General features: G+C 50.9%; 3 protein-coding genes and 1 pseudogene across 4 annotated transcripts; all 4 read left to right on the top strand.

Annotated features, from left to right (window-relative positions):
- Positions 1-1,133: 1,133 nt before the first annotated feature.
- On the top strand, positions 1,134-14,732 carry LOC311173907 (uncharacterized protein; the record flags this gene model as incomplete). The annotated part of the gene is made up of 3 exons (XM_084237990.1): positions 1,134-1,912; positions 14,376-14,575; positions 14,674-14,732. 3 exons carry the CDS (start codon positions 1,134-1,136, stop codon positions 14,730-14,732), a joined length of 1,038 nt encoding a protein of 345 aa, XP_084094116.1.
- On the top strand, positions 7,379-9,229 carry LOC311172717 (annotated as a pseudogene). The gene is made up of 2 exons: positions 7,379-7,611; positions 8,569-9,229. The product of its transcript is annotated as an uncharacterized misc_RNA (transcript).
- Positions 14,733-15,084: 352 nt separating the features above from the next.
- On the top strand, positions 15,085-15,906 carry LOC311173906 (uncharacterized protein; the record flags this gene model as incomplete). Its single annotated transcript, XM_084237989.1, is given in 2 exon segments — positions 15,085-15,684; positions 15,688-15,906. Coding segments are annotated over 2 exon segments (819 nt in total).
- Positions 15,907-19,005: 3,099 nt separating this feature from the next.
- On the top strand, positions 19,006-22,166 carry LOC311173905 (uncharacterized protein; the record flags this gene model as incomplete). Its single annotated transcript, XM_084237988.1, has 4 exons — positions 19,006-19,032; positions 20,837-20,964; positions 21,032-21,268; positions 21,509-22,166. The coding sequence occupies 4 exons, from the start codon at positions 19,006-19,008 to the stop codon at positions 22,164-22,166; spliced, it is 1,050 nt and encodes a 349-aa protein (XP_084094114.1).
- Positions 22,167-26,551: the final 4,385 nt, after the last annotated feature.

Raw genomic sequence — 26,551 nt, 5'->3', positions numbered from 1 at the left:
TCACATAGTACTCTAAAGAGTTACCAAACAACTGAGCATGTCTTGCTTGTCTTTTTAAAGTGTCCATGAAAAAGATGAAAGCATCATCCCTTCTATGTCACCGACAGCAGGCAAAGTATCTCAAACACGCCTTGTGGAGGGGCAGTAGTTGGAGAGAAGACTCGCCCGCTGCTCCCCTCAGAGTGTATTTCAGCAGATCCGCCTGTTGTGTTGCCCACTCTGTCTGGTGAATGCGCTCACGCCCTGCAACTCTCACCTGGACCCCAGCTCTTGTATGCATAGACAGATACCTCTTTCACACACAAAAAAGAAAGAAAATGCATTTGAATCGCACTCCCTTTATATGCATTCCCTGGGGTGTGTTGTCCTGCCTAAATCAGATAAAAATGTTACCTGATGCAGCCCTACCTCGTAAGTACATACATACATCATTCAAGTATGTAAAGGCCAGCTCACACCAATGTATTTGTTACCATTGCAGTCAGCGGTCTGTGCATTACAGCTGTTTCAAACCAACAGATGCAGTAAGACAAGACAGAGAAGAACTTGGGCATATTCGCCTCCTCCCTGACCACGCAGTTCAAAGGACCCGCCTATTCCTGCCTCCATGTAGTGACCATCCCTGCCCAAGGTGCTGCTTGTCCTCATTTTCTCCCCAGCATTTGGATGACTTGCTTGTAACCTCTCACAGGAGAGCAGATTGAGTCATCCTAAGTTGCGCTCTCAGATGTCATCCTGGAACTACATGCATGAATGAAGCACTGGCCAAAGCTCAAACACACAGACAGACAGACTGAAAACAAACAAAAAAAAAATGACAACAGAGAAGAGGACACTCGTCATAGGAGGGCAGAAATCTGGGAGTTGATTCACGTGGCCTTGACCCAATGGGAGAGCTCAGAGCACAGCCAGAACGGGAAATGTCCCTTTTCTATATATAGGGGGATGCATGAGGTCAGAGCAGTGTCCTAATTGACCAAACAAACTGATTCTCTGTGAGTGTCAACAATGAGAGTCCTGCCCTTGGCCAGAGAGAGCCAGCGAGGTATAAAAGAGACGGGAGGACAGGTGGGGGTCACACTCCAGACCTCACTCTCCTGGACACCCACCCAGAACCCCCGCCCTCCGACACCATGGTCAACTCCTGTTGTGGCTGCGTCTGCCGTGAGCAGGGCTGTGGCCAGGGCTGCTCCCAGGGGACCTGCTGCGCCCCTTGCTGCCAGTCCACCGGCTACTGCCCCAGCTGCTGCATGTCCAGTTGCTGTCGTCCCAGCTGTGGTTCCAGCTGCTGCCAGCCCTCCTGCTGTGGCTCCAGTGGCTGTAGCTCCAGCTCAAACTCAGGCTGCTTCTACCCCAGCTGCTGCCTGTCTGGCTGCTGTCGCCCCAGCTGTGGTTCCAGCTGCTGCCAGCCCAGCTGCAGCAATTGTAACTGTGGCCAACCCTCCTGCTGTGGCTCCAGTGGCTGTGGCTCCAGCTCCAGCTTCGGCCAGCCCAGTTGCTGCATCTGCAGCTGCTGCCGCCCCTCCTGCTGTGGCTCCGGTGGCTGTAGCTCCAGCTCCAACTCCAGCCACTGCTGCCCCACCTACTGCGTGTCCAGCTGCTGTCGCCCCAGTTGTGGTTCCAGCTGCTGCTGCCCTAGCTGCTGCATCTCCAGCTGCTGCCAGCCATCCTGCTGTGGTTCCAGTGGCTGTGGCTCCTGCTCTGGCTCCTGCCAGCCCAGCTGCTGCATCTGTAGCTGCTGCCACCCTTCCTGCTGTGGTGCCAGTGGCTGCGGCTCCAGCTCCAGCTGCTGTGGCCCCAGCTGTGGTTCTAGCTGCTGCCAGCCCAGCTGCTGCATCTGTAGCTGCTGCCATCCTTCCTGCTATGGCTCCAGTGGCTGCGGCTCCAGTTGCTGCAGGCCCCGCTGCAGTATGTCTACTTGCTGCCAGCCCAGCTGCTGCATCTGCCGACCCTCTTGCTGTGGCTACAGTGGCTGTGGCTCCAGCTCCAACTGCTGCCAGCCTAGCTCTAATCGCCCCTCCTGCTGTGGCCTCAGTGGCTGTAGTGCCAGCTCCAACTCCAGCTGCTGCTGCCCCAGCTGCTGCCTCTCTTGTTGCTGCCGCCCCAGTTGTGGTTCCAGATGCTGCAGCACCTCCTGCTGTGGCTCCAGTGGTTGTGGCTCCAGCTCCAGCTGCTGCAGGCCCAGAAGCTGCATGTCTAGTTGCTGCCAGCCCAGCTGCTGCATCTGCAGCTACTGCCGACCCTCTAGCTGTGGTTCCAGTGGCTGTGGCTCCAGCTCCAGCTGCCCTAGCTCCAGCTGCTGCTGCCAACCCTGCTGCCATTCTAGTTGCTGCCACCCCTTCTGCTGCATCTAAAACTCTTGCTGCCCCTCCTGATGTGGCTCCAATTCCTGCCAGACATGCTCCATCCCCGTTGCCAACCCTGCCACTGCCTGCACCCCATCTCTGGCCCAGTGTGCTGCCAAACCACCTGCTATCAACCCGCCTGTGTCATCTCCACATGGTCCCGCCCTGCATGCTGTGCTACACCCTGTCCCTCTGCCTGTGATCTCTTCTGATGGCCTCACAAATTCTCAGAATGCATGGCTCACCTCTCTAGCCACTCATGTACATCCTCCTTTTGTGCTCACCCTTAGGACCTAAAATGCTGTTGATGCTGCTCTCAACTTCATTGATGTTGCTCTCAACTTTATCGAGCCCACCGCAGCACCGGCAGCCCTTGGACCTCTAGCCTGTGGCCTAATTCTGCTCCTTCTGGATGTTTCTTATCCCATCCTAGTGGGAATTTTTTTGTAATGTTACAGCTCTTGTCTGGGCCTATTCTCCCCTATTTCTCCTTCTTAGCTTTCGGGCCTCAGGGCATCAAGTCCAAGGAGCTAAAGGTTGATTTCAGTATTTCTACCATGACAGAAGTCTAAGGTCTCTCTCTCAATGGTCCAAAGGCAGACTCTCTTTTATCATTCCTGCTCCCCAACTTATCTTATGACTCTATGCAAAATAAACCACCCCTTCCCTAAAGAACATTCTCATCGTGTGCATACTCTTCTTTAAGATTTTTCGATGGAATGAAATTGTCCTTTACACACAGGACTGCTGTGAATGGGACATAAAAGCTAAGCCATCTTTCTCACAGCTCTGGTTGCATGGACTGTCTCCTTAGTGCTCAGACAGGAAAGAAAGTCTCAAGATCATCATCAGGAAAAAAAAATACATTTCAAAAAATATGGAAACCATTCAGATTCTATGGGACATAGGCAGACAGTTCATAATTATAAGAGTAATAAACTAGGGAGACTGGAGCTGAAAGGAATGGGTGATTTGGAAAAACACAATGAAATGCTGAGTGTTACACATCCAAGATGAAAGACAGGGCCTCCCTGGTGCACAAGGGCTCAAGGCTCAGCACTATGAAGGAATCCGTAGCTACCATAGCGCGAGTTCGATTCCCAGCCAGGGAGCTCACCCACAGCAGACCTCTCCAGTCTCATCTGCTGCTCCCCTCAGCAGTGCACTTCAGTAGATCTGCCTGTTCTGTTCCCCACTCTGTGTCTGGTGACTCCTCTCACTCCATGCACCTCTGGCCTATAGCCCAGCTCTTCTATGCAGAAATAAATACATCTCTAAAAAAAAAAAGGGTGGGGGAAAGACTGGACTTCAAGCCAGGCTATTTATTGGCCGCCTAGAAATGGACTCATCTGCAGGCAGCGGGCAGATAAGGCTGAGGATGAATCCCAGGACTTATTCACATGTGAGCAGGTCCCAGCATAGGCTGGTCTATCACACCAAGGTCTAGACCAAGATCAACAACAGGACCCTGAACAATGGGGTGGGGGCATCTACATGATTGCCCATGATCTGGAGTCTCCAGATTTCCTGATTGCTATGCATTTGCAGCAATGCTACTTTCCCTGTTGACATTCCGTGAAGCCTGTTCTGGCAGATGACGCAGAAAGAGCACACGCTTCCCCTCACTGCTGTCTCCTACACCTCTTGCTACAGACCATTACTTGGGTTGAATTACAATACAGCACACCGAGAAAATGACCAAACCTGCTAAGGGGAGTCCAGAGCCCAAAAGCTGCACAGGACTAAAGGCGACTTCATGGATAGCGCCGTTCCTTCTACCAGGGACACACGCTCCATTGTCTTGGTTTTGTTTTTGAAAGACTGATTTATTGATGCATCCAAGAATTGGGGTCAGGCCAGGGCTACATGCGGCGGTGTGAGAGGAATCACTGGAGACACAGTGGGGCACACAACAGGCAGACTGACTGAAACACACTGCTGAGGGGAGCAGTGGGCGAGACAACAGTTTCCTGCACCATGTGGGTCTGCGCCCTGGTTGGCCAGGTTTCGAACTTGTGCTACAGAGGCTGGCCATAGCTCACAGGGCTGTGGTTAACCCCTTGTGCCATCAGAGAAGCCCCAGAGGTCTCTCTTTCTAATATGCATAGAAATGGAAGATATTACCCAGAACCATTATATCATGAGAAGGGATGAAACTGATGAAATTGATACTGCAAATCTATTATTCTCCCACTCTTTGTTCATTAGCAGGATTCTATCAAAGAATCTTCCGGGCCTCCCTGGTGGTGCAAGTGGTTAAGAAAAGAAGCAACCAATGAAACTGTCCACAGCCCACTGCAGCACGAGTTTGATCCCCCCAGCCAGGGAGCTACCCACATGGCACAGCAGACCTCTCTGGACTCGCCTGCTGCTCCCCTCAGCAGTGTGTATCAGTCAGTCTGTCTGCTGTGCTCCCCACTCTGTCTCTGGTGAATCCTCTGACCCCACACCTCCGCCTATACCCCAGTTCTTGGATGCATAAATAAATGAATCTTCTCTAAAAATAGGAAAAAACAAAAAAGAAAAGGAAAGAAATAATGGAACATCCCCCTCTTCAATGTTTGCTTGTCCTAAGGAATCATAAATATCAGAAAGGCAAAATTAAGTCTTTTGTCCTTTTTCTTCATTTGCCATTGAGCATTCAACAAACGGTCAAAAGGTGGGGTGTTTTTATATGTAATATGTCTTAATATGAATGCTTGGATTTCAATAGACTGGATGGCATAGAGTCTGTTCCATTTTGCATTCCTGTGGATGCTCAAAGAAGCAAATTCGGGACGAATGTCCTTTTGACGGGAATCCAGTAGTTTTGGAGATTTACTTGCTTTTGATAGAACAGGGCATTCCAGACTCATTGTACATCTGCTGCCCCAGACCTCCAGAGGGCTGTTTCATCTCTCACCCTGAGACTGTCCAAACTTTCTTCCCACTTCCCTGCACTCCACCCAACCCCAGCTCAATAACCCTCACGGAGCTGAGATATGTATTCGCAACTTTGTGCCCTCTGGGTATCAAAATCATACCCATTCTCTGTGTGGAATTCAAGACTGTCTCTACATCATCCTCAATCTAAGTACATTTATATTTTCTCCACTGTCCCATACACCTGACACATCCACACAGTCAGTCACACCATTGAAAGGAAAAAATAAACCCCTATTCAGTCATCACTTCATGATCTGAGCACTCTTTCTTCTCTTCTCCATCTATCGGGACTATCTCTGTGCTAGGACAGGGCTAGTAACATCTTGTGTTTTCAATAAATCCTATATTCTCTCAATAAACGTTCATTCAGGGCCATGGTTAGGTACCGTGGAGATAAATATGCCCAAGAAAGTCTCTGATCACGCAGGTTATATGGAAGGATCACAAAAAGAGATTTCAACCAGGCATGATCAATGAGATGCCCTGCACCAGAGGTAGAGTTTGTCACAAAAGGAAGGGAATGATTCACTTTGAATGTGGTAGATGTTAAGAACAATAATAGAGAAGAATGGGTATCGGGACTGGCTATTTTAGGATGAGGAAGTGCTGGATGAATTGACCGGCTAGAAAGCACATCCTAAGAATGAAACAGCATAAAAAAACAGCAGGGTATTATGAGTCCTCATACCTTCTTGGAATATTCTAGGGAAAACTACTTACTTATTGATGATATGACTTCATCGATCTGAGTCTCAATCACCCCTCATCTAAACAGTAAGGAAAAATTATGTTTACTTCTTCAAGTCCTTGTGAAATGTAAACAAGTTAACATTTACAGAGGACTCAGAAACTTCCTGACACGTAGCAGGCATTCAAGAATATGAATGACTAGCACTGTCTCACAATTCCGAAGAAATGTATGGTTTTCCATGCGGATGGTGCTTGTGTGTAATAATCACACACAGTACTCTACAGTTACCGAACCCCTGAGCATGTCTTGCTTGTCTTCTTAAAGTGTCCATGAAAAAGGTGAAAGCATCATCCCTCCTATGTCACCGACAGGAGGCAAAGTATCTCAAACACGCCTTGTGGAGGGGCAGTAGTTGGGATGACAAGACTCTCCCGCTGCTCCCCTCAGCAGTGTATTTCAGCAGATCCGCCTGTTGTGTTGCCCACTCTGTCTGGTGAATGCGCTCACGCCCCACAACTCTCACCTGTACCCCAGCTCTTGTATGCATAGACAAATAGCTCCTTCACACAAAAAAAGAAAGAAAAGGCATTTGAATCACACTCCCTTTATATGCATTCCCTGGGGTGTGTTGTTCTGCCTAAATCAGATAAAAATGTTACTTCAGCAGCCCAACCTCGGAAGAACATTCAATCATCATTCAAGTATGTAAAGGCCAGCTCACGCCACTGTATTTGTTACCATTGCAGTCAGGGGTCAGTGCATTACAGCTGTTTCAACCCAACACATGCAGTAAGACAAGACAGAGAAGAGCTTGATGGACATATTCGCCATGTCCCTGACCACACAGTTCAAAGGACCCGCCAATTCCTGCCTCCACATAGTGACCATCCCTGCCCAAGGAGCTGTTTGTTCTCATTTTCTCCCCAGCATTTGGATGACTTGCTTGTAACCTCTCACAGGAGAGCAGACTAAGTCATCCTAAGATGCGCTTTCAGATGTCATCCTGGAGCTATGTGCGTGAATGAAGCACTGGCACTGGCAAAAGCTCAAACACACAGACAGAAAGACAGACAGACAAACAAACAAAAAACTGTCAACACGACAACAGAGATGAGGACACTCATCATAGGAGGGCAGAAATCTGGGAGTTGATTCACGTGGCCTTGACCCAATGGGAGAGCTCAGAGCACAGCCAGAACGGGAAATGTCCCTTTTCTATATATAGGGGGATGCATGAGGTCAGAGCAGTGTCCTAATTGACCAAACAAACTGATTCTCTGTGAGTGTCAACAATGAGAGTCCTGCCCTTGGCCAGAGAGAGCCAGCGAGGTATAAAAGAGACGGGAGGACAGGTGGGGGTCACACTCCAGACCTCACTCTCCTGGACACCCACCCAGAACCCCCGCCCTCCGACACCATGGTCAACTCCTGTTGTGGCTGCATCTGCTGTGAGCAGGGCTGTGGCCAGGGCTGCTCCCAGGGGACCTGCTGTGCCCCTTGCTGCAAGCCCACTGGCCACTGCCCCAGCTGCTGCATGTCCAGCTGCTGTCGCCCAAGCTGTGGTTTCAGCTGCTGCCAGCCCTCCTGCTGTGGCTCCAGTGGCTGTAGCTCCAGCTCAAACACGGACTGCTGCTGCCCCAGCTGCTGCCTGTTGGGCTGCTGTCGCCCCAGCTGTGGTTCCAGCTTCTGCCAGCGCTCCTGCTGTGGCTCCGGTGGCTGTGGCTCCAGCCCCGGCTGCTGCCGCCTCAGCTGCTACCTGTCTGGCTGCTGTCGCCCCAGCTGTGGTTCCAGCTGCTGCCAGCCCAGCTGCTGCAGCTGCAGCTGCTGCCACCCCTCCTGCTATGGCTCTAGTGGCTGTAGCTCCAGCTCAAACTCGGGCTGCTGCTGCCCCAGCTGCTGCATGTCCGGCTGTTGTCGCCCCAGCTGTGGTTCCAGCTGTTGCCAGCCCAGCTGCAGCAATTGCAACGGCTGCCAACCCTCCTGCTGTGGCTCCAGTGGCTGTGGCTCCAGCTCCAGCTCTTGCCAGCCCAGCTGCTGCATCTGTCACTGCTGCCGCCCCTCCTGCTGTGGCTCCGGTGGCTGTAGCTCCAGCTCCAACTCCAGTCACTGCTGTCCCAGCTGCTGCATGTCCAGCTGCTGTTGCCCCAGTTGTGGTTCCCGCTGCTGCTGCCCTAGCTGCTGCATCTCCAGCTGCAGCCAGCCATCCAGCTGTCGTTCCAGTGGCTGTGGCTCCTGCTCTGGCTCCTGCCAGCCCAGCTGCTGCATCTGTACCCGCTGCCGCCCTTCCTGCTATGGTTCCAGTGGCTGCGGCTCCATTTCCAGCTGCTGTGGCCCCAGCTTTGGTTCCAGCTCCTGCCAGCCCAGCTGCTGCCACAACCCCTCAGGTGGCGCCAGTGTCTGTGGCTCCAGCTGCAGGCCCCGCTGTTCTATGTCTAGTTGCTGCCAGCCCAGCTGCTGCATCTGCCAACCCTCTTGCTGTGGCTCCAGCGGCTGTGGCTCCAGCTCCAGCTGCCGCCCAACCTGCATTTCGAGCTGCTGCCAGCCCAGCGGCTGCAACTGCAGGTGCTGCCACCCCTCCTGCAGTGGCTCCAGTGGCTGTGGCTCCAGCTCCAGCTGTTGCAGGCCCAGATGCTGCATGTCAACTTGCTGCCAGCCCAGCTGCTGCATCTCCAGGTGCTGCCGACACTCTTGTTGTGGCTCCTGTGGCTGTGGCTCCAGTTCCAGCTCCAGCTGCTTCCGCCCCAGCTGTGGATCCAGCTGCTGCCAGCCCAGCTGCTATGTCTGCAGCTGCTGCCGCCCCACCTGCTGTGGCTCCAGCGGCTCTGGCTCTAGCTGCAACTCCAGCTGCGGCTGCCCCAGCTGTGGTTCCAGTTGCTGCCAGCCTTGCTGCTGCATCTCCAGCTGCTGCCGCCAGTCGTGCTAGGGCTCCAGCGGCTCTGGCTCCCGCTCTAGCTGCTGCAGGCCCAGCTGTTGCCGCTCTACTTGCTGCCGCCCCTGCTGTGGCTCCAGCTCCGGCACCTCTGGCTCCAGCTGCTGCAACCACCCCTGCTGCTGCATCTAGAACTCACGCCGCCCCTCCTGCTATGGCTACAACTGCTGTGGCTCCAGCTCCTGCCAGTCCTGCTTCCGCCCCCGTGACGCCCCTGCCACTGCCTGCGCCCCATCTCTGGCCTGGTGTGCTGCCAAACCACCTGCTATCAACCCACCTGTGTCGTCTCCGATGGCCTCGCCCCGCATGCTGTGCTACACCCTGTCCCTCTGCCAGTGATCTCTTCTGATGGCCTCACAAATTCCCAGAACGCATGGCTCACCTCTCTAGCCACTCATGTACATCCTCCTTTTGTGCTCACCCTTAAGACCCAAAATGCTGCTCCAAACTTTATCGATGGTGCGCTCAACATTATCGAGCCCACTGCAGCACCTGCAGCCCTTGGAACTCTGGCCTGCTGCCCAATACTGCTCCTTCTAGATGTTTCTGCTCCCATCCTAGTGGGATTTTTTTTGTAATGTTACAGCACTTGTCCGGGCCTATTCTCCCCCAATTCTCCTTCTTAGCTTTCGGGCCTCAGGGCATCAAGTCCAAGGAGCTAAAAGTTGATTTCAGTATTTCTACCATGATGGAAGTCTAAGGTCTCTCTCTCAATGGTCCAAAGGCAGACTCTCTTTTATCATTCCTGCTCCCCAACTTATCTTATGACTCTATGCAAAATAAACCACCCCTTCCCTAAAGAACATTCTCATTGTGTAAATACTCTTATTTAAGATTTTTCGATGGAATGAAATTGTCCTTTACACACACAGGACTGCTGTGAATGGGACATGAAAGCTGAGCCATCTTTCTCACAGCTTATGTTGCATGGACTGTCTCCTTAGTTCTCAGACAGGAAAGAAAGTCTCAAGATCATCATCAGAAAACAAAAACACTTTTAAAAAAATATGGAAATCATTCATGATCTATGGGACACAGGCAGACCGCTCATCATTATAAGGGTCCTACTGGAATGTCTGGAGCTGGGAGGTATGGGTGATTGGGAAAAACATACTGAAAGGCTGAGTGTTATACTTCCAAGATGAAAGACAGGACCCCCTGGTGGCACAAGGGCTCAAGGCTCAGCACTATGAAGCAATCCATAGCTACCGTAGCGCGAGTTCTATTCCCAGCCAGGGAGCTCACCCACAGCAGACCTGTCCAGTCACGCCCGCTGCTCCCCTCAGAGTGGATTTCAGTAGATCTGCCTGTTCTGTTCCCCACTCTGTCTCTGTGAATCCCTTCACCCCATGCACCTCTGGCCTGTAGCCCAGCTCTTCTATGCAGAAATAAATACATCCTAATGAAAAGGGGACAGGATGTTAGGACAGGATTTCAAGACAGACTCCTTATTGGGTGCCTAGAAATGGACTCATCTGCAGGCAGAGGGAAGATAAAGCTGAGGACGAATCCCAAGTCTTAGTCACAGATGAGCAGGTCCCAGCATAGGCTGGTCTACCACGCCAAGGTCTAGACCAAGGTCAACAACAGGACCCTGAGGAATGGGGTGGGGGCGCCTACATGATTGCCCATGATCTGGAGTCTCCCAATTTCCTGACAAGCTCTCATGCGCTGCAAGTAGCTGGGGTGCTACTTTCCCTGTTGACATTCCATGAGGCCTCTGTTTGGAAGATGATGCAGAAAGAGCACACGCCTCCCCGCACTACTGTCTCCAACACTTCTTACTACAGACCAATACTTAGGGGTGAGTTACAATACAGCACACCGAGAAAATGACCGAACCCATTAAGCAGGGTCCAGAGCCCAAAAGCTGCTCAGGACTCAAAGGCAGCTTCGTGGATAGCGCTGCTCCATCCCACCAAGGACACATGCTCCGTTGTCTCTCTTGGTTTTGTTTTTGATTGATTTATTGATGCACCCAAGAACTGCGGTACAGGCCAGGGCTATGGACGGGGGAGGGGGGAGGGGGTGAGAGGAATCACTAGAGAAACAGTGGGGCACAAAATAGGCAGAGTGACTGACATACACTGCTGAGGGGTGCAGTGGGGGAGACAAGAGATGTCTCCTGCGCCATATGGGTGTGCACCCTGGACGGCAGGTTTCGAACTTGTGCTACAGTGGCTGGCGATAGCTTCACAGGGCTGTGCTTAACCCATTGTGCCACCAGAAAAGCCCCAGTGGTTTCTCTTTGTAATATGCATAGAAATGGATGACATTACCCAGAAACATAGTCTCATGAGAAGGGATGAAATTGTGATACTCCAAATCTATTATTCTCACACTGTTTGTTCATTAGCAGGATTCGATCAAAGAATCTTCCGGGCCTCCCTGGTAGCGCAAGTGGTTAAAAGCACCAATGAAGCTGTCCACAGCCCACTGCAGCCTGAGTCTGATCGCCCGGCCAGGAGATACGCACATGGCACAGCAGACCTCTCCTGACTTCCCGCTGCTCCCCTCAGCAGTGTGTATCAGTCAGTCTGTCTGTTCTGCTCCCCACTCTGTCTATGGTGAATCCTGTCATACCCACACCTCTGGCCTGTACCCCAGTTATTGAATGCATATATAAATGAACCTTCTCTAAAATTGGGGAAAAAGAAAAAATAAAAGCAAAGAAAAAAAAAAAAAAAGGAATTTCCACCTAATCAATGTTTGCTTGTCCTAAGGAATCTAAATATCAGAAAGGCAAAATAAAATCTTTGGTCCATTCTCTTCATATGCCTTCGAGCATTCCCAAAACAGTCAACAAGGAGGGCTTTTTTTTTATATGTAATATATCTTAATATGAGTGCTTGGATTTCAATAGACTGGGTGGCATAGAGTCTGTTCCATTTTACATTCCTGTGGATGCTCAAAGAAGCAAATTCGGGATGACTGTCATTTTGACGGAAATCCAGTAGTTTTTTTGGAGATTTTCTTGCTTTTGATAGAACAGGGCATTCCAGACTCATTGTACATCTGCTGCCCCAGACCACCAGCGGGATGTTTCATCTCTCACCCTGAGACTGTCCAAACTTTCTTCCCACTTCCCAGCACTCCACCCAACCCCAACTCAATAACCCTTAGGGAGCCAGATGTGTATTAGCACCTTTGTGCCCTCTGGGTATCAAAATCACACCCATTCTCTGTGTAGAATTCAAGACTGTCTCTACATCATCATCAGTCTCAGTGCATTTTTATTTTCTCCACTGTCCCATATACCTGACACATCCACACAGTAGTGACTCCGTCGACAGTGAAAAATAAACCCCTATTCAGTCATCCCTCCATGATCTGAGCGCTCTTTCTTCTCTTCTCCATCTATCGGGACTATCTCTGTGCTAGGACAGGGCTAGTAACATCTTGTGTTTTCAATAAGTCCTATATTCTCTCAATAAACGTTCATTCAGGGCCCTGGTTAGGTACCGTGGAGATAAATGTGCCCAAGACAGTCTCTGACCACGCAGGTTATATGGAAGGATCACACAAAGAGATTTCAACCAGGCATGATCAATGAGATGCCCTGCACCAGAGGTAGAGTTTGTCACAAAACGAAGGGAATGATTCACTTTGAATGAGGTAGATGTTCAGAACAATAATAGAGAAGAATTGGGTCTGGCTATATTAGGATAAGGAAATGCTTGATGAATTGACCAGGTAGAAAGCACATCCCTAAGATGAAACAGCATAAAAAACCAGCCTGGTATTAGGAGTTCTCGTATCTTCACAGAATATTTAGGAAAAACTACTTTCCTTATTGACGATATGACTTCATCAATCTGAGCCTCAATCACCCCACGTCTAAATAGTAAAGAAAAATTGTGTTTACTTCTTCATGTCCTTGTGAAGTATAAACAAGTTAACTAATACAGAGGACTCAGAAACTTCCTGACACGTAGCAGGCATTCAAGAATATGAACGACTAGCACTGTCTCACATTTCTGAAGAAATGCATGGTTTTCCATGCGGACGGTGCTTGTGCGTACTAATCACACACTACTCTACAGAGTTACCGAACCCTTGAGCATGTCTTGCTTGTCTTCTTAAAGTGTCCATGAAAAAGATGAAAGCATCATCCCTTCTGTCTCACCGACAGCAGGCAAAATATCTCAAACAAGCCTTGTGGAGGGGCAGTAGTTGGGAAGAAAAGACTCGCCCAATGCTCCCCTCATAGTGTATTTCAGCAGATCTGCCTGTTGTGTTGCCCACTCTGTCTGGTGAATGCTCTCATGCCCCACAACTCTCACCTGGACCCCAGCTCTTGCACGCATAGACAAATACCTCTTTCACACAAAAAAAGAAAGAAATTGCATTTGAATCGCACTCCCTTTATATGCATTCCCTGGGGTGTGTTGTCCTGACCTATCACAAAAAATGTTACCTGAGCAGCCCTACTTGGGAAGAACATTCAATAATCACTCAAGTATGTAAAGGCCAGCTCACACCACTGTAATTGTTACCATTGCAGTCCGGGGTCAGTGCGTTACAGCTTTTTCAACCCAACAGATGCAGGAAGACAAGACAGAGAAGAACTTGATGGGCATATTCGCCACTTCCCCGGCCACACAGTTCATAGGACCCGCCTATTCCTGCCACTACGTACTGACCATCCCTCCCCAAGGAGCTGTTTGTCCTCATTTTCTCCCCAGCATTTGGATGACTTGCTTGTAACCTCTCACAGGAGAGAGATTGAGTCATCCTAAAATCCGCTCCCAGATGTTATCCTGGAACTACATGCCTGAATGAAGCACTGGCACTGGCCAAAAGCTCAAACAGACAGACAGACAGACAGAAAACAAACAAAAAAAAACCTGTCAACAGGACAACAGAGAAGAGGACACTCGTCATAGGAGGGCAGAAATCTGGGAGCTGATTCACATGGCCTTGACCCAATGGGAGAGCTCAGAGCACAGCCAGAACGGGAAATGTCCCTTTTCTATATATAGGGGGATGCATGAGGTCAGAGCAGTGTCCTAATTGACCAAACAAACTGATTCTCTGTGAGTGTCAACAATGAGAGTCCTGCCCTTGGCCAGAGAGAGCCAGCGAGGTATAAAAGAGACGGGAGGACAGGTGGGGGTCACACTCCAGACCTCACTCTCCTGGACACCGACCCAGAACCTCCTCCCTCCGACACCATGGTCAACTCCTGTTGTGGCTGCGTCTGCCGTGAGCAGGGCTGTGGCCAGGGCTGCTCCCAGGGGACCTGCTGTGCCCCTTGCTGCAAGCCCACCGGCCACTGCCCCAGCTGCTGCATGTCCAGCTGCTGTCGCCCAAGCTGTGGTTTCAGCTGCTGCCAGCCCTCCTGCTGTGGCTCCAGTGGCTGTAGCTCCAGCTCAAACACGGGCTGCTGCTGCCCCAGCTGCTGCCTGTTGGGCTGCTGTCGCTCCAGCTGTGGTTCCAGCTTCTGCCAGCGCTCCTGCTGTGGCTCCAGTGGCTTTGGCTCCAGCTCCAGCTGCTGCCGCCCCAGCTGCTGCCTGTCTGGCTGCTGTCGCCCCAGCTGTGGTTCCAGCTGCTGCCAGCCCAGCTGCTGCATCTGTAGCTGCTGCCTCCCCTCCTGCTATGGCTCTAGTGGCTGTAGCTCCAGCTCAAACTCGGGCTGCTGCTGCCCCAGCTGCTGCATGTCCGGCTGTTGTCGCCCCAGCTTTGGTTCCAGCTGCTGCCAGCCCAGCTACAGCAATTACAATGGCTGCCAACCCTCCTGCTGTGGCTCCAGTGGCTGTGGCTCCAGCTCCAGCTGCTGCCAGCCCAGCTGCTGCATCTGTCGCTGTTGCCGCCCCTCCTGCTGTGGCTCTGGTGGCTGTAGCTCCAGCTCCAACTCCAATCACTGCTGTCCCAGCTGCTGCATGTCCAGCTGCTGTTGCCCCAGTTGTGGTTCCCGCTGCTGCTGCCCTAGCTGCTGCATCTCCAGCTGCAGCCAGCCATCCAGCTGTCGTTCCAGTGGCTGTGGCTCCTGCTCTGGCTCCTGCCAGCCCAGCTGCTGCATCTGTAGCTGCTGCCGCCCTTCCTGCCATGGTTCCAGTGGCTGCGGCTCCATTTCCAGCTGCTGTGGCCCCAGCTTTGGTTCCAGCTGCTGCCAGCCCAGCTGCTGCCACCTCCCCTGCTGTGGCGCAGGTGTCTGTGGCTCCAGCTCCAGCTGCTCTAGGCCCCACTGCTGTATGTCTAGTTGCTGCCAGCCCAGCTGCTGCATCTGCCAACCCTCTTGCTGTGGCTCCAGCGGCTGTGGCTCCAGCTCCAGCTGCCGCCCTACCTGCGTTTCGAGCTGCTGCCAGCCCAGCGGCAGCAGCTGCAGGTGCTGCCACCCCTCATGCAGTGGCTCCAGTGGCTGTGGCTCCAACTCCAGCTGTTGCAGGCCCAGATGCTGCATGTCAACTTGCTGCCAGCCCAGCTGCTGCATCTGCAGCTGCTGCCGACCCTCTTGCTGTGGCTCCAGTGGCTGTGGCTCCAGTTCCAGCTCCAGCTGCTTCCACCCCAGCTGTGGATCCAGCTGCTGCCGCCCCAACTGCTGTGGCTCCAGCGGCTCTGGCTCCAGCTACAACTCCAGCTGCAGCTGCCCCAGCTGTGGTTCCAGCTGCTGCCAACCTTGCTGCTGCATCTCCAGCTGCTGCCACCAGTCGTGCTGGGGCTCCAGCGGCTCTGGCTCCCGCTCAAGCTGCTGCAGGCCCAGCTGCTGCCACTCTACTTGCTGCCACCCCTGCTGTGGCTCCAGCTCCTGCACCTCTGGCTCCAGATGCTGCGGCCACCACTGCTGCTACATCTAGAACTCTTGCCGCCCCTCCTGCTGTGGCTACAACAGCTGTGGCTCCAGCTCCTGCCAGTCCTGCTTCCGCCCCCATGGCCGCCCCTGCCACTGCCTGCACCCCATCTCTCGCCTGGTGTGCTGCCAAACCACCTGCTATCAACCCACCTGTGTCATCTCCACATGGCCCCTCCCTGTATGCTGTGCTACACCCTGTCTCTCTGCCTGTGATCTCTTCTGATGGCCTCAAAAATTCACAGAACGCATGGCTCACCTCTCTAACCACTCACTTACACCCTCATTTTGTGCGCACCCTTAAGACCTAAAATGCTGTTGATGCTGCTCAATGAGTTGCTCTCAACTTTATCCAGCCTACAGCACTTGGACCTCTGGCCTGTGGCCCAATTCTGTTCCTTCTAGAAGATTCTCCTCCCATCCTAGTATGAGCTTGTTTGTAATATTACAGCTCTTGTCTGGGCCTATTCTCCCCTATTTCTCCTTCTTAGCTTTCGGGCCTCAGGGCATCAAGTCCAAGGAGCTAAAAGTTGATTTCAGTATTTCTACCATGACCGAAGTCTAAGGTCTCTCTCTCAATGGCCTAAAGGCAGACTCTCTTTTATCATTCCTGCTCCTCAACTTATGTTAGGACTCTACACAAAATAAACTGCCCCTTTCCTTAAAGAACATTCTCATCGTGTGCATACTCTTCTTGAAAATTTTTTGACGGGAAGAAAATTGTCCTTTACACACACAGGACTGCTGTGAATGGGACATAAAAGCTGAGCTATCTTTCTCACAGCTTAGGTTGCATGGACTGTCTCCTTAGTTCTCAGACAGGAAAGAAAGTCTCAAGATCATCATCCAAAAAAAAAAAAAGACACTTTTTAAAAAATATGGAAACCATTCATGTTCTATGGGACACAGGCAGACCGCTCATCATTATACGGGTCCTACTGGAATGACTGGAGCTGGGAGGTATGGGTGATTGGGAAAAACATACTGAAAGGCTGAGTATTATACTTCCAAGATGAAAGACAGGACCCCCTGGTGGCACAAGGGCTCAAGGCTCAGCACTATGAAGCAATCTGTAGCTCCCATGGCACAAGTTCGATTCCTAGCCAGGGAGCTCACACACAGCAGATGTGTCCAGTCTCGCCCGCTGCTCCCGTCAGAGTGGATTTCAGTAGATCTGCCTGTTCTGTTCCCCCCTCTGTCTCTGTGAATCCCTTCACCCCATGCACCTCTGGCCTGTAGCCCAGCTCTTCTATGCAGAAATAAATACATCCTAATGAAAAGGGGACAGGAGGTTAGGACAGGATTTCAAGCCAGAGTCATTATTGGGTGCCTAGAAATGGACTCATCTGCAGGCAGAGGGAAGATAAAGCTGAGGACGAATCCCAGTCTTAGTCACAGATGAGCAGGTCCCAGCATAGGCTGGTCTACCACGCCAAGGTCTAGACCAAGGTCAACAACAGGACCCTGAGGAATGGGGTGGGGGCGCCTACATGATTGCCCATGATCTGGAGTCTCCCAATTTCCTGACAAGCTCTCATGCGCTGCAAGTAGCTGGGGTGCTACTTGCCCCGTTGACAGTCTGTGTGGCCTCTGTTTGGAAGATGACGCAGAAAGAGCACACGCTTCTCCGCACTACTGTCTCCTACACCTCTTGCTACAGACCAATACTTAGGGGTGAGATACAATACAGCACACCGAGAAAATGACCGAACCCATTAAGCAGGGTCCAGAGCCCAAAAGGTGCTCAGGACTCAAAGGCGGCTTCGTGGAAGCGCTGCTCCTTCCCACCAGGGACACATGCTCCGTTGTCTCTCTTGGTTTTGTTTTTGATTGATTTATTGATGCACCCAAGAACTGCGGTACAGGCCAGGGCTATGGGCGGCGGGGTGAGAGGAATCAAGAGACACGGTGGGGCACACAACCGGCAGACTGACTGACATACACTGTTGAGGGGCGCAGTGGGGGAGACAAGAGAGGTCTCCTGCACCCTGGACGGCCAGGTTTCAAACTTGTGCTACAGAGGCTGGCCATAGCTTCACAGGGCTGTGCTTAACCCATTGTGCCACCAGAAAAGCCCCAGTGGTTTCTCTTTGTAATATGCATAGAAATGGATGACATTAGCCAGAATCATTATCTCATGAGAAGGGATGAAATTGTGATACTGCAAATCTATTATTCTCACACTGTTCATTAGCAGGATTCTATCAAAGAATCTTCCGGGGCTCCCTGGTGGCGCAAGTGGTTAAGAAGCAACCAATGAAGCTGTCCACAGCCCTCTGCAGCACGAGTTTGATCTCCCGGCCAGGAGATACACACATGGCACAGCAGACCTCTCCTGACTTCCCGCTGCTCCCCTCAGCAGTGTGTATCAGTCAGTCTGTCTGTTCTGCTCCCCACTCTGTCTATGGTGAATCCTGTCATCCCCACACCTCTGATCTGTACCACTGCAAAGAAAAAAAAAAGAAAGGAATTTCCCCCTAATCAAAGTTTGCTTGTCCTAAGGAATTATAAATATCAGAGAGGCAAAATAAAGTCTTTGGTCCTTTTTCTTCATATGCCTTTGAGCATTCCCCAAATGGTCAACAAAGAGGGTTTTTTTTAAAATATATAATATATCTTAATATGAGTGCTTGGATTTCAATAGACTGGGTGGCATAGAGTCTGTTCCATTTTACATTCCTGTGGATGCTCAAAGAAGCAAATTCGGGATAACTCTCATTTTGACGGAAATCCAGTAGTATTTTTTGGAGATTTTCTTGCTTTTGATAGAACAGGGCATTCTAGACTCATTGTACATCTGCTGCCCCAGACCACCAGCGGGATGTTTCATCTCTCACCCTAAGACTGTCCAAACTTTGTTCCCACTTCCCAGCACTCCACCCAACCCCAGCTCAATAACCCTTAGGGAGTCAGATGTGTATTAGCACCTTTGTGCTCTCTGGGTATCAAAATCACACCCATTCTCTGTGTAGAATTCAAGACTGTCTCTACATCATCATCAGTCTCAGTACATTTATATTTTCTCCACTGTCCCATACACCTGACACATCCACACAGTCAGTCACACCATTGAAAGGAAAAAATAAACCCCTATTCAGTCATCCCTTCATGATCTGAGCGCTCTTTCTTCTCTTCTCCATCTATCGGGATTATCTCTGTGCTAGGACAGGGCTAGTAACATCTTGTGTTTTCAATAAATCCTATATTCTCTCAATAAACGTTCATTCAGGGCCCTGGTGAGGTACCGTGATGATAAATATGCCCAAGACAGTCTCTGATCACAAGGGTTATACAAAAGGATCACAAAAAGAGATTTCAACCAGTCATGATCAATGAGATGCCCTGCACCGAGGTAGAGTTTGTCACAAAAGGAAGGGAATGATTCACTTTGAATGAGGTAGATGTTCAGAACAATAATAGAGAAGAATCGGGACTGGCTATATTAGGATAAGGAAGTGCTTGATGAATTGACCGGCTAGAAAGCACATCCCTAAGAGGAAACAGCATAAAAAACCAGCCTGGTATTAGGAGTTGTCATACCTTCTCGGAATATTCTTGGAAAACTACTTTCCTTATTGATGATATGACTTCATCAATCTGAGCCTCAATCACTCCACGTCTAAACAGTAAAGAAAAATTGTGTTTACTTCTTCAAGTCCTTGTGACGTGTAAACAAGTTAACAATTACAGGGGACTCAGAAACTTCCTGACACTTAGCAGGCATTCAAGAATATGAACGACTAGCACTGTCTCACATTTCCGAAGAAATGTATGGTTTTCCATGCGGACGGTGCTTGTGCGTACTAATCACACACAGTACTCTACAGAGTTACCGAACCCCTGAGCATGTCTTGCTTGTCTTCTTAAAGTGCCCATGAAAAAGATGAAAGCATCATCCCTCCTATCTCACCGACAGCAGGCAAAGTATCTCTAACACGCCTTGTGGAGGGGCAGTAGTTGGGAAGATAAGACTCACCCGCTGCTCCCCTCAGAGTGTATTTCAGCAGATCCGCCTGTTGTGTTGCCCACTCTGTCTGGTGAATGCGCTCATGCCCCGCAACTCTCACCTGGACCCCAGCTCTTGTATGCATAGACAAATACCTCTTTCACACAAAAAAAGACAGAAAATGCATATGAATCGCACTCCCTTTATATGCATTCCCTGGGGTGTGTTGTCCTGCTGAAATCAGATACAAATGTTACCTGAGCAGCCCTACCTCGGAAGAACATTCAATCATCATTCAAGTACGTAAAGGCCAGCTCACGCCACTGTATTTGTTACCATTGCAGTCAGGAGTCAGTGCATTACAGCTGTTTCAACCCAACAGATGCAGTAAGACAAGACAGAGAGGAACTTGATGGGCATATTCGCCACCTCCCTGACCACACAGTACAAAAGACCCGCCTATTCCTGCCACTATAGTGACCATCCCTCCCCAAGGAGCTGCTTGTCCTCATTTTCTCCCCAGCATTTGGATGACTTCTTGTAACCTCTCACAGGAGAGCAGATTGAGTCATCCTAAGATGCACTCTCAGATGTCATCCTGGAGCTACGTGCGTGAATGAAGCACTGGCACTGCCCAAAAGCTCAAACAGACAGACAGACAGACAGACAGACAAACAAAAATCAAAAAAAAATCAACACAACAGAGAAGAGGACACTCGTCACAGGAGGGCAGAAATCTGGGCGTTGATTCACGTGGCCTTGACCCAATGGGAGAGCTCAGAGCACAGCCAGAACGGGAAATGTCCCTTTTCTATATATAGGGGGATGCATGAGGTCAGAGCAGTGTCCTAATTGACCAAACAAACTGATTCTCTGTGAGTGTCAACAATGAGAGTCCTGCCCTTGGCCAGAGAGAGCCAGCGAGGTATAAAAGAGACAGGAGGACAGGTGGGGGTCACACTCCAGACCTCACTCTCCTGGACACCCACCCAGAACCTCCTCCCTCCGACACCATGGTCAACTCCTGTTGTGGCTGCGTCTGCCGTGAGCAGGGCTGTGGCCAGGGCTGCTCCCAGGGCACCTGCTGCTCCCCTTGCTGCAAGCCCACCGGCCACTGCCCCAGCTGCTGCTTGTCCAGTTGCTGTCGTCCCAGCTGTGGTTCCATCTGTTGCCAGCCCTCCTGCTGTGGCTCCAGTGGCTGTGATTCCAGCTCCAGCTGCTGCCGCCACAGCTGCTGCCTGTCTGGCTGCTGTCACCCCAGCTGTGGTTCCAGCTGCTACCAGCCCAGCTGCTTCGTCCGCGGCTGCTGCCGCCCCTCCTGCTGTGGCTCAAGTGGCTGTAGCTCCAGCTCAAACTCGGGGTGCTGCTGCCCCAGCTGTTGCATGTCCGGCTTCTGTCACTCCAGCTGTGGTTCCAGCTGCTGCCAGCCCAGCTGCAATGGCTCCAGTGGCAGTGGCTCCAGCTCCAGCTGCTGCCAGCCCAGCTGCTGCATCCGCAGCTCCTGCCACCCTTCCTGCTGTGGCTCCGGTGGCTGTAGCTCCAGCTCCAACTCCAATCACTGCTGCCCCAGTGCCTCCATGTCCAGCTGCTGTCACCCCAGTTGTGGTTCCAGCTGTTGCTGCCCTAGTTGCTGCATCTCCAGCTGCAGCCAGCCATCCTGCTGTGGTTCCAGTGGCTGTGGCTCCTGCTCTAGCTCCTGCCAGCCCAGCTGCTGCATCTGTAGCTGCTGCCACCCTTCCTGCTGTAGTTCCAGTGGCTGCGGCTCTACCTCCAGCTGCTGTGGCCCCAGCTGTGGTTCCTGCTGCTGCCAGCCCAGGTGCTGCAGCTGCAGCTGCTGCCAACCCTCCTGCTGTGGTGCCAGAGGCTGTGGCTCCATCTTCAGCTGCTGCAGGCCCCACTGCTGTATATCTAGTTGCTGCCAGCCCACTTGCTGCATCTGCCGACCCTCTTGCTGTGGCTCCAGTGGCTGTGGTTCCAGCTCTAGCAGCTGCCGCCCCACCTGTGTTTCCAACTGCTGCCAGCCCAGCTGCTGCAGCTGCAGGTGCTGCCACCCCTCCTGCTGTGGCTCCAGTGACTGTGGCTCCAGCTCCAGCTGTTGCAGGCCCAGATGCTGCATGTCTATCTGCTGCCAGCCCAGCTGCTGCATCTGTAGCTGCTGCCGACCCTCTTGCTGTGGCTCCAGTGGCTGTGGCTCCAGTTCCAGCTCCAGCTGCTTCCGCCCCAGCTGTGGGTCCAGCTGCTGCCAGCCCAGCTGCTGCATCTGCAGCTGCTGCCACCCCACCTGCTGTGGCTCCAGCGGCTCTGGCACCAGCTCCAACTCCAGCTGCGGCTGCCCCAGCTGTGGTTCCAGCTGCTGCCAGCCTTGCTGCTGCATCTCCAGCTGCTGCCGCCAGTCATGCTGGGGCTCCAGTGGCTCTGGCTCTGGCTCTAGCTGCTGCAGGCCCAGCTGCTGCCGCTCTACTTGCTGCCGCCCCTGCTGTGGCTCCAGCTCCGGCACCTCTGGCTCCAGCTACTGCAACCACCCCTGCTGCTGCATCTAGAACTCTTGCCGCCCCTTCTGCTGTGGCTACAACTGCTGTGGCTCCAGTTCCTGTCAGTCCTGCTTCCGCCCCCGTGGCCGAGCCTGCCGTTGCCTGTACCCCATCTCTGGCCCGGTGTGCTGCCAAACCACCTGCTATCAACCCACCTGTGTCATCTGAGAAGGCCTCACCCCGCATGCTGTGCTACACCCTGTCCCTCTGCCAGTGATCTCTTCTGATGGCCTCACAAATTCTCAGAATGCATGGCTCACCTCTATAACCACTCACGGACACCCTCCTTTTGTGCTCACCCTTAGGACCTAAAATGCTGTTGATGCTGCTCAATGAGTTGCTCTCAACTTTATCCAGCCTACAGCCCTCGGACCTCTGGCCTGCGGCCCAATTCTGCTCCTTCTAGATGTTTCTCCTCCCATCCTAGTGGGAATTTGTTTGTAACGTTACAGCTCTTCTCTGGGCCTATTCTCCCCCATTTCTCCTTCTTAGCTTTCGGGCCTCAGGGCATCAAGTCCAAGGAGCTAAAAGTTGATTTCAGTATTTCTACCATGATGGAAGTCTAAGGTCTCTCTCTCAATGGTCCAAAGGCAGACTCTCTTTTATCATTGCTGCTCCCCAACTTATGTTAGGACTCTATACAAAATAAACCACCCCTTCCCTAAAGAACATTCTCATTGTGTAAATACTCTTCTTTAAGATTTTTCGATGGAATGAAATTGTCCTTTACACACACAGGACTGCTGTGAATGGGACATGAAAGCTGAGCCATCTTTCTCACAGCTTAGGTTGCATGGACTGTCTCCTTAGTGCTCAGACAGGAAAGAAAGTCTCAAGATCATCATCAGAAAACAAAAACACTTTTAAAAAAATATGGAAATCATTCATGTTCTATGGGACACAGGGAGACCGCTCATCATTATAAGGGTCCTACTGGAATGTCTGGAGCTGGGAAGTATGGGTGATTGGGAAAAACATACAAAAGGCTGAGTGTTATACATCCAAGATGAAAGACAGGGCCTCCCTGGTGGCACAAGGGCTCAAGGTTCAGCACTATGAAGCAATCTTTAGCTACCGTAGCACGAGTTCGATTCCCAGCCGGGGAGCTCACACACAGCAGATGTGTCCAGTCTCGCCCGCTGCTCCCGTCAGAGTGGATTTCAGTAGATCTGCCTGTTCTGTTCCCCACTCTGTCTCTGGTGAATCCCCTCACCCCATGAACCTCTGGCCTGTAGCCCACCTCTCCTGTGCATAAATGAATAAATCTTTAAAAAAAAGGGGGCAGAGGTTAGGATAGGATTTCAAGCCAGACTCTTTATTGGCCGTCTAATAGTGGACTCATCTGCAGGCAGAGGGCAGATAAAGCTGAGGACGAATCCCAGGACTTAGTCAGAGATGAGCAGGTCCCAGCATAGGCTGGTCTACCACGCCAAGGTCTAGACCAAGGTCAACAACAGGACCCTGAACAATGGGGTGGGGGCGCCTACATGATTGCCCATGATCCGGAGTCTCCAAATTTCCTGACATGCTCTGCATTTGCAGTGATGCTACTTTCCCTGTTGACATTCTGTGACGCCTGTTTTTGAAGATGACACAGAAAGAGTACACACCTCCCCTCACTACTGTCTCCTACAGCTCTTGCTACAGACCAACAGACCAATACTTAGGGGTTGAGTTACAATACAGCACACCGAGAAAATGACCAAACCCACTAAGGGGAGTCCAGAGCCCAAAATATGCGCATGACTAAAGGCGGCTTCATGGATAGGAACTTCAAGGATAGTTCCTTCTACCAGGGACACACGCTCTGTTTTCTCTCTTGGTTTTGCTTTTGAAAGACTGATTTATTGATGCATCCAAGAACTGGGGTACAGGCCAGGGCTGCGGGCAGCGGGGCAAGAGGAATCACTAGAGAAACAGTGGGGCACAAAATAGGCAGACTGACTGAAATACACTGCTGAGGGGCGCAGTGGGGGAGACAAGAGACGTCTCCTGCGCCATTTGGTTCTGTGCCCTGGACGGCCACCTTTCAAACTTGTGCTACAGAAGCTGGTCATAGCTTCACAGGGCTGTGCTTAACCCCTTGTGTCACTAGGGAGGCTCCACTGGTCTCTCTTTGTAATATGCATAGAAATGGATGACATTACCCAGAACCATTATCTCATGAGGAGGTATGAAATTGTGATACCATAAATCTACTATTCTCCCACTGTTTGTTCATTAGCAGGATTCGATCAAAGAATCTTCCGGGCCTCCCTGGTGGTGCAAGTGGTTAAGAAGCAACTGATGAAGCTGTCCACAGCCCACAGGGGCATAAGTTTGATCCCCCAAGGCAGGGAGCTACCCACATGGCACAGCAGACCTCTCCTGACTCGCCTGCTACTTCCCTCAGCAGTGTGTATCATTCAGTCTGGCTGTTTTGCTCCCCACTCTGCCTCTGGTGAATCCTCTCACCCACAAAACTCTGGGCTTTACCCCAGTTCTTGGATGCATAAATAAATGAATCTTCTCTAAAAATGGGGGAAAAGGACAAATAAAAGAAAGAGAAAAAAAAAAAAAGGAATTTCCCCCTCATTCATTTTTGGTTGTCCTAAGGAATCATAAATATCAGAAAGGCAAAATAAAATCTTTGGTCTTTTCTCTTCATTTGCCATTGAGCATTCCCCGAACGGTCAACAAGGAGGGTTTTTTTTTTTTATATATATGTAATGTGTCTTAATATGAACACTTGGATTTCAATAGACTGGATGGCATAGTGTCTATTCCATTTTACATTCCTGTGGATGCTCAAATAAGCATATTCGGGATGACTCTTTTTGACAGGAATCTGGTAGTTTTGGAGATTTTCTTGCTTTTGATAGAACAGGGCATTCCAGACTCATTGTACATCTCCTGCCCCAGAACTCCAGAGGGCTGTTTCATCTCTCACCCCGAGACTGTCCAAACTTTCTTCTCAATCCCAGCACTCCACCCAACCCCATTTAAAAAAACCCTTAGGGAGCTGAGATGTGTACTGGCAACTTTGTGCCCTCTGGGTATCAAAATGACACCCATTCTCTGTGTAGAATTCAAGACTGTCTCTACATCATCCTCAGCCTAAGTGCATTTTTATTTTCTCCACTGTCCCATATACCTGACACATCCACACAGTAGTGACTCTGTCGAAAGAGAAAAATAAACCCCTATTCAGTCATCCCTCCATGATCTGAGCGCTCTTTCTTCTCTTCTCCATCTATCGGGACTATCTCTGTGCTAGGACAGGGCTAGTAACATCTTGTGTTTTCAATAAATCCTATATTCTCTCAATCAACGTTCATTCAGGGCCCTGGTGAGGTACCGTGATGATAAATATGCCCAAGAAAGTCTCTGATCACGCAGGTTATATGGAAGGATCACAAAAAGAGATTTCAACCAGGCATGATCAATGAGATGCCCTGCACCAGAGGTAGAGTTTGTCACAAAAGGAAGGGAATGATTCACTTTGAATGAGGTAGATGTTCAGAACAATAATAGAGAAGAACGGGTATCGGGACTGGCTATTTTAGGATGAGGAAGTGCTGGATGAATTGACCGGCTAGAAAGCACATCCTAAGAATGAAACAGCATAAAAAAACAGCAGGGTATTATGAGTCCTCATACCTTCTTGGAATATTTTGGAAAAACTACTTTCCTTATTGAAGATATGACTTCATCGATCTGCACCTCAATCACCCCTCGTCTAAACAGTAAGGAAAAATTGTGTTTACTTCTTCAAGTCCTCGTGAAGAGTAAACAAGTTAACTATTACAGGGGACTCAGAAACTTCCTGACACGTAGCAGGCATTCAAGAATATGAACGACTAGCACTGTCTCACATTTCTGAAGAAATGCATGGTTTTCCATGCGGACGGTGCTTGTGCGTACTAATCACACACACTACTCTACAGAGTTACCGAACCCCTGAGCATGTCTTGCTTGTCTTCTTAAAGTGTCCATGAAAAAGATGAAAGCATCATCCCTCCTGTCTCACCGACAGCAGGCAAAGTATCTCAAACACGCCTTGTGGAGGGGCAGTAGTTGGAGAGAAAACTCGCCCGCTGCTCCCCTCAGAGTGTATTTCAGCAGATCCGCCTGTTGTGTTGCCCACTCTGCCTGGTGAATGCGCTCATGCCCCGCAACTCTCACCTGGACCCCAGCTCTTGTATGCATAGACAAATACCTTTTTCACACACAAAAAAGAAAGAAATATCATTTGATTGCACTCCCTTTATGTGCATTCCCTGGGGTGTGTTGTCCTGCTGAAATCAGATACAAATGTTACCTGAGCAGCCCTACCTCGGAAGAACATTCAATCATCATTCACGTATGTAAAGGCCAGCTCATGCCACTGTATTTGTTACCATTGCAGTCAGGGG

Source organism: Talpa europaea (assembly GCF_964194135.1).
Source record: "Talpa europaea genome assembly, chromosome: 7".
Lineage (NCBI taxonomy): Eukaryota > Metazoa > Chordata > Mammalia > Eulipotyphla > Talpidae > Talpa > Talpa europaea.
Note: the sequence above shows the minus strand (reverse complement) of the source record. Positions and strands in the feature narration are given on the sequence as shown.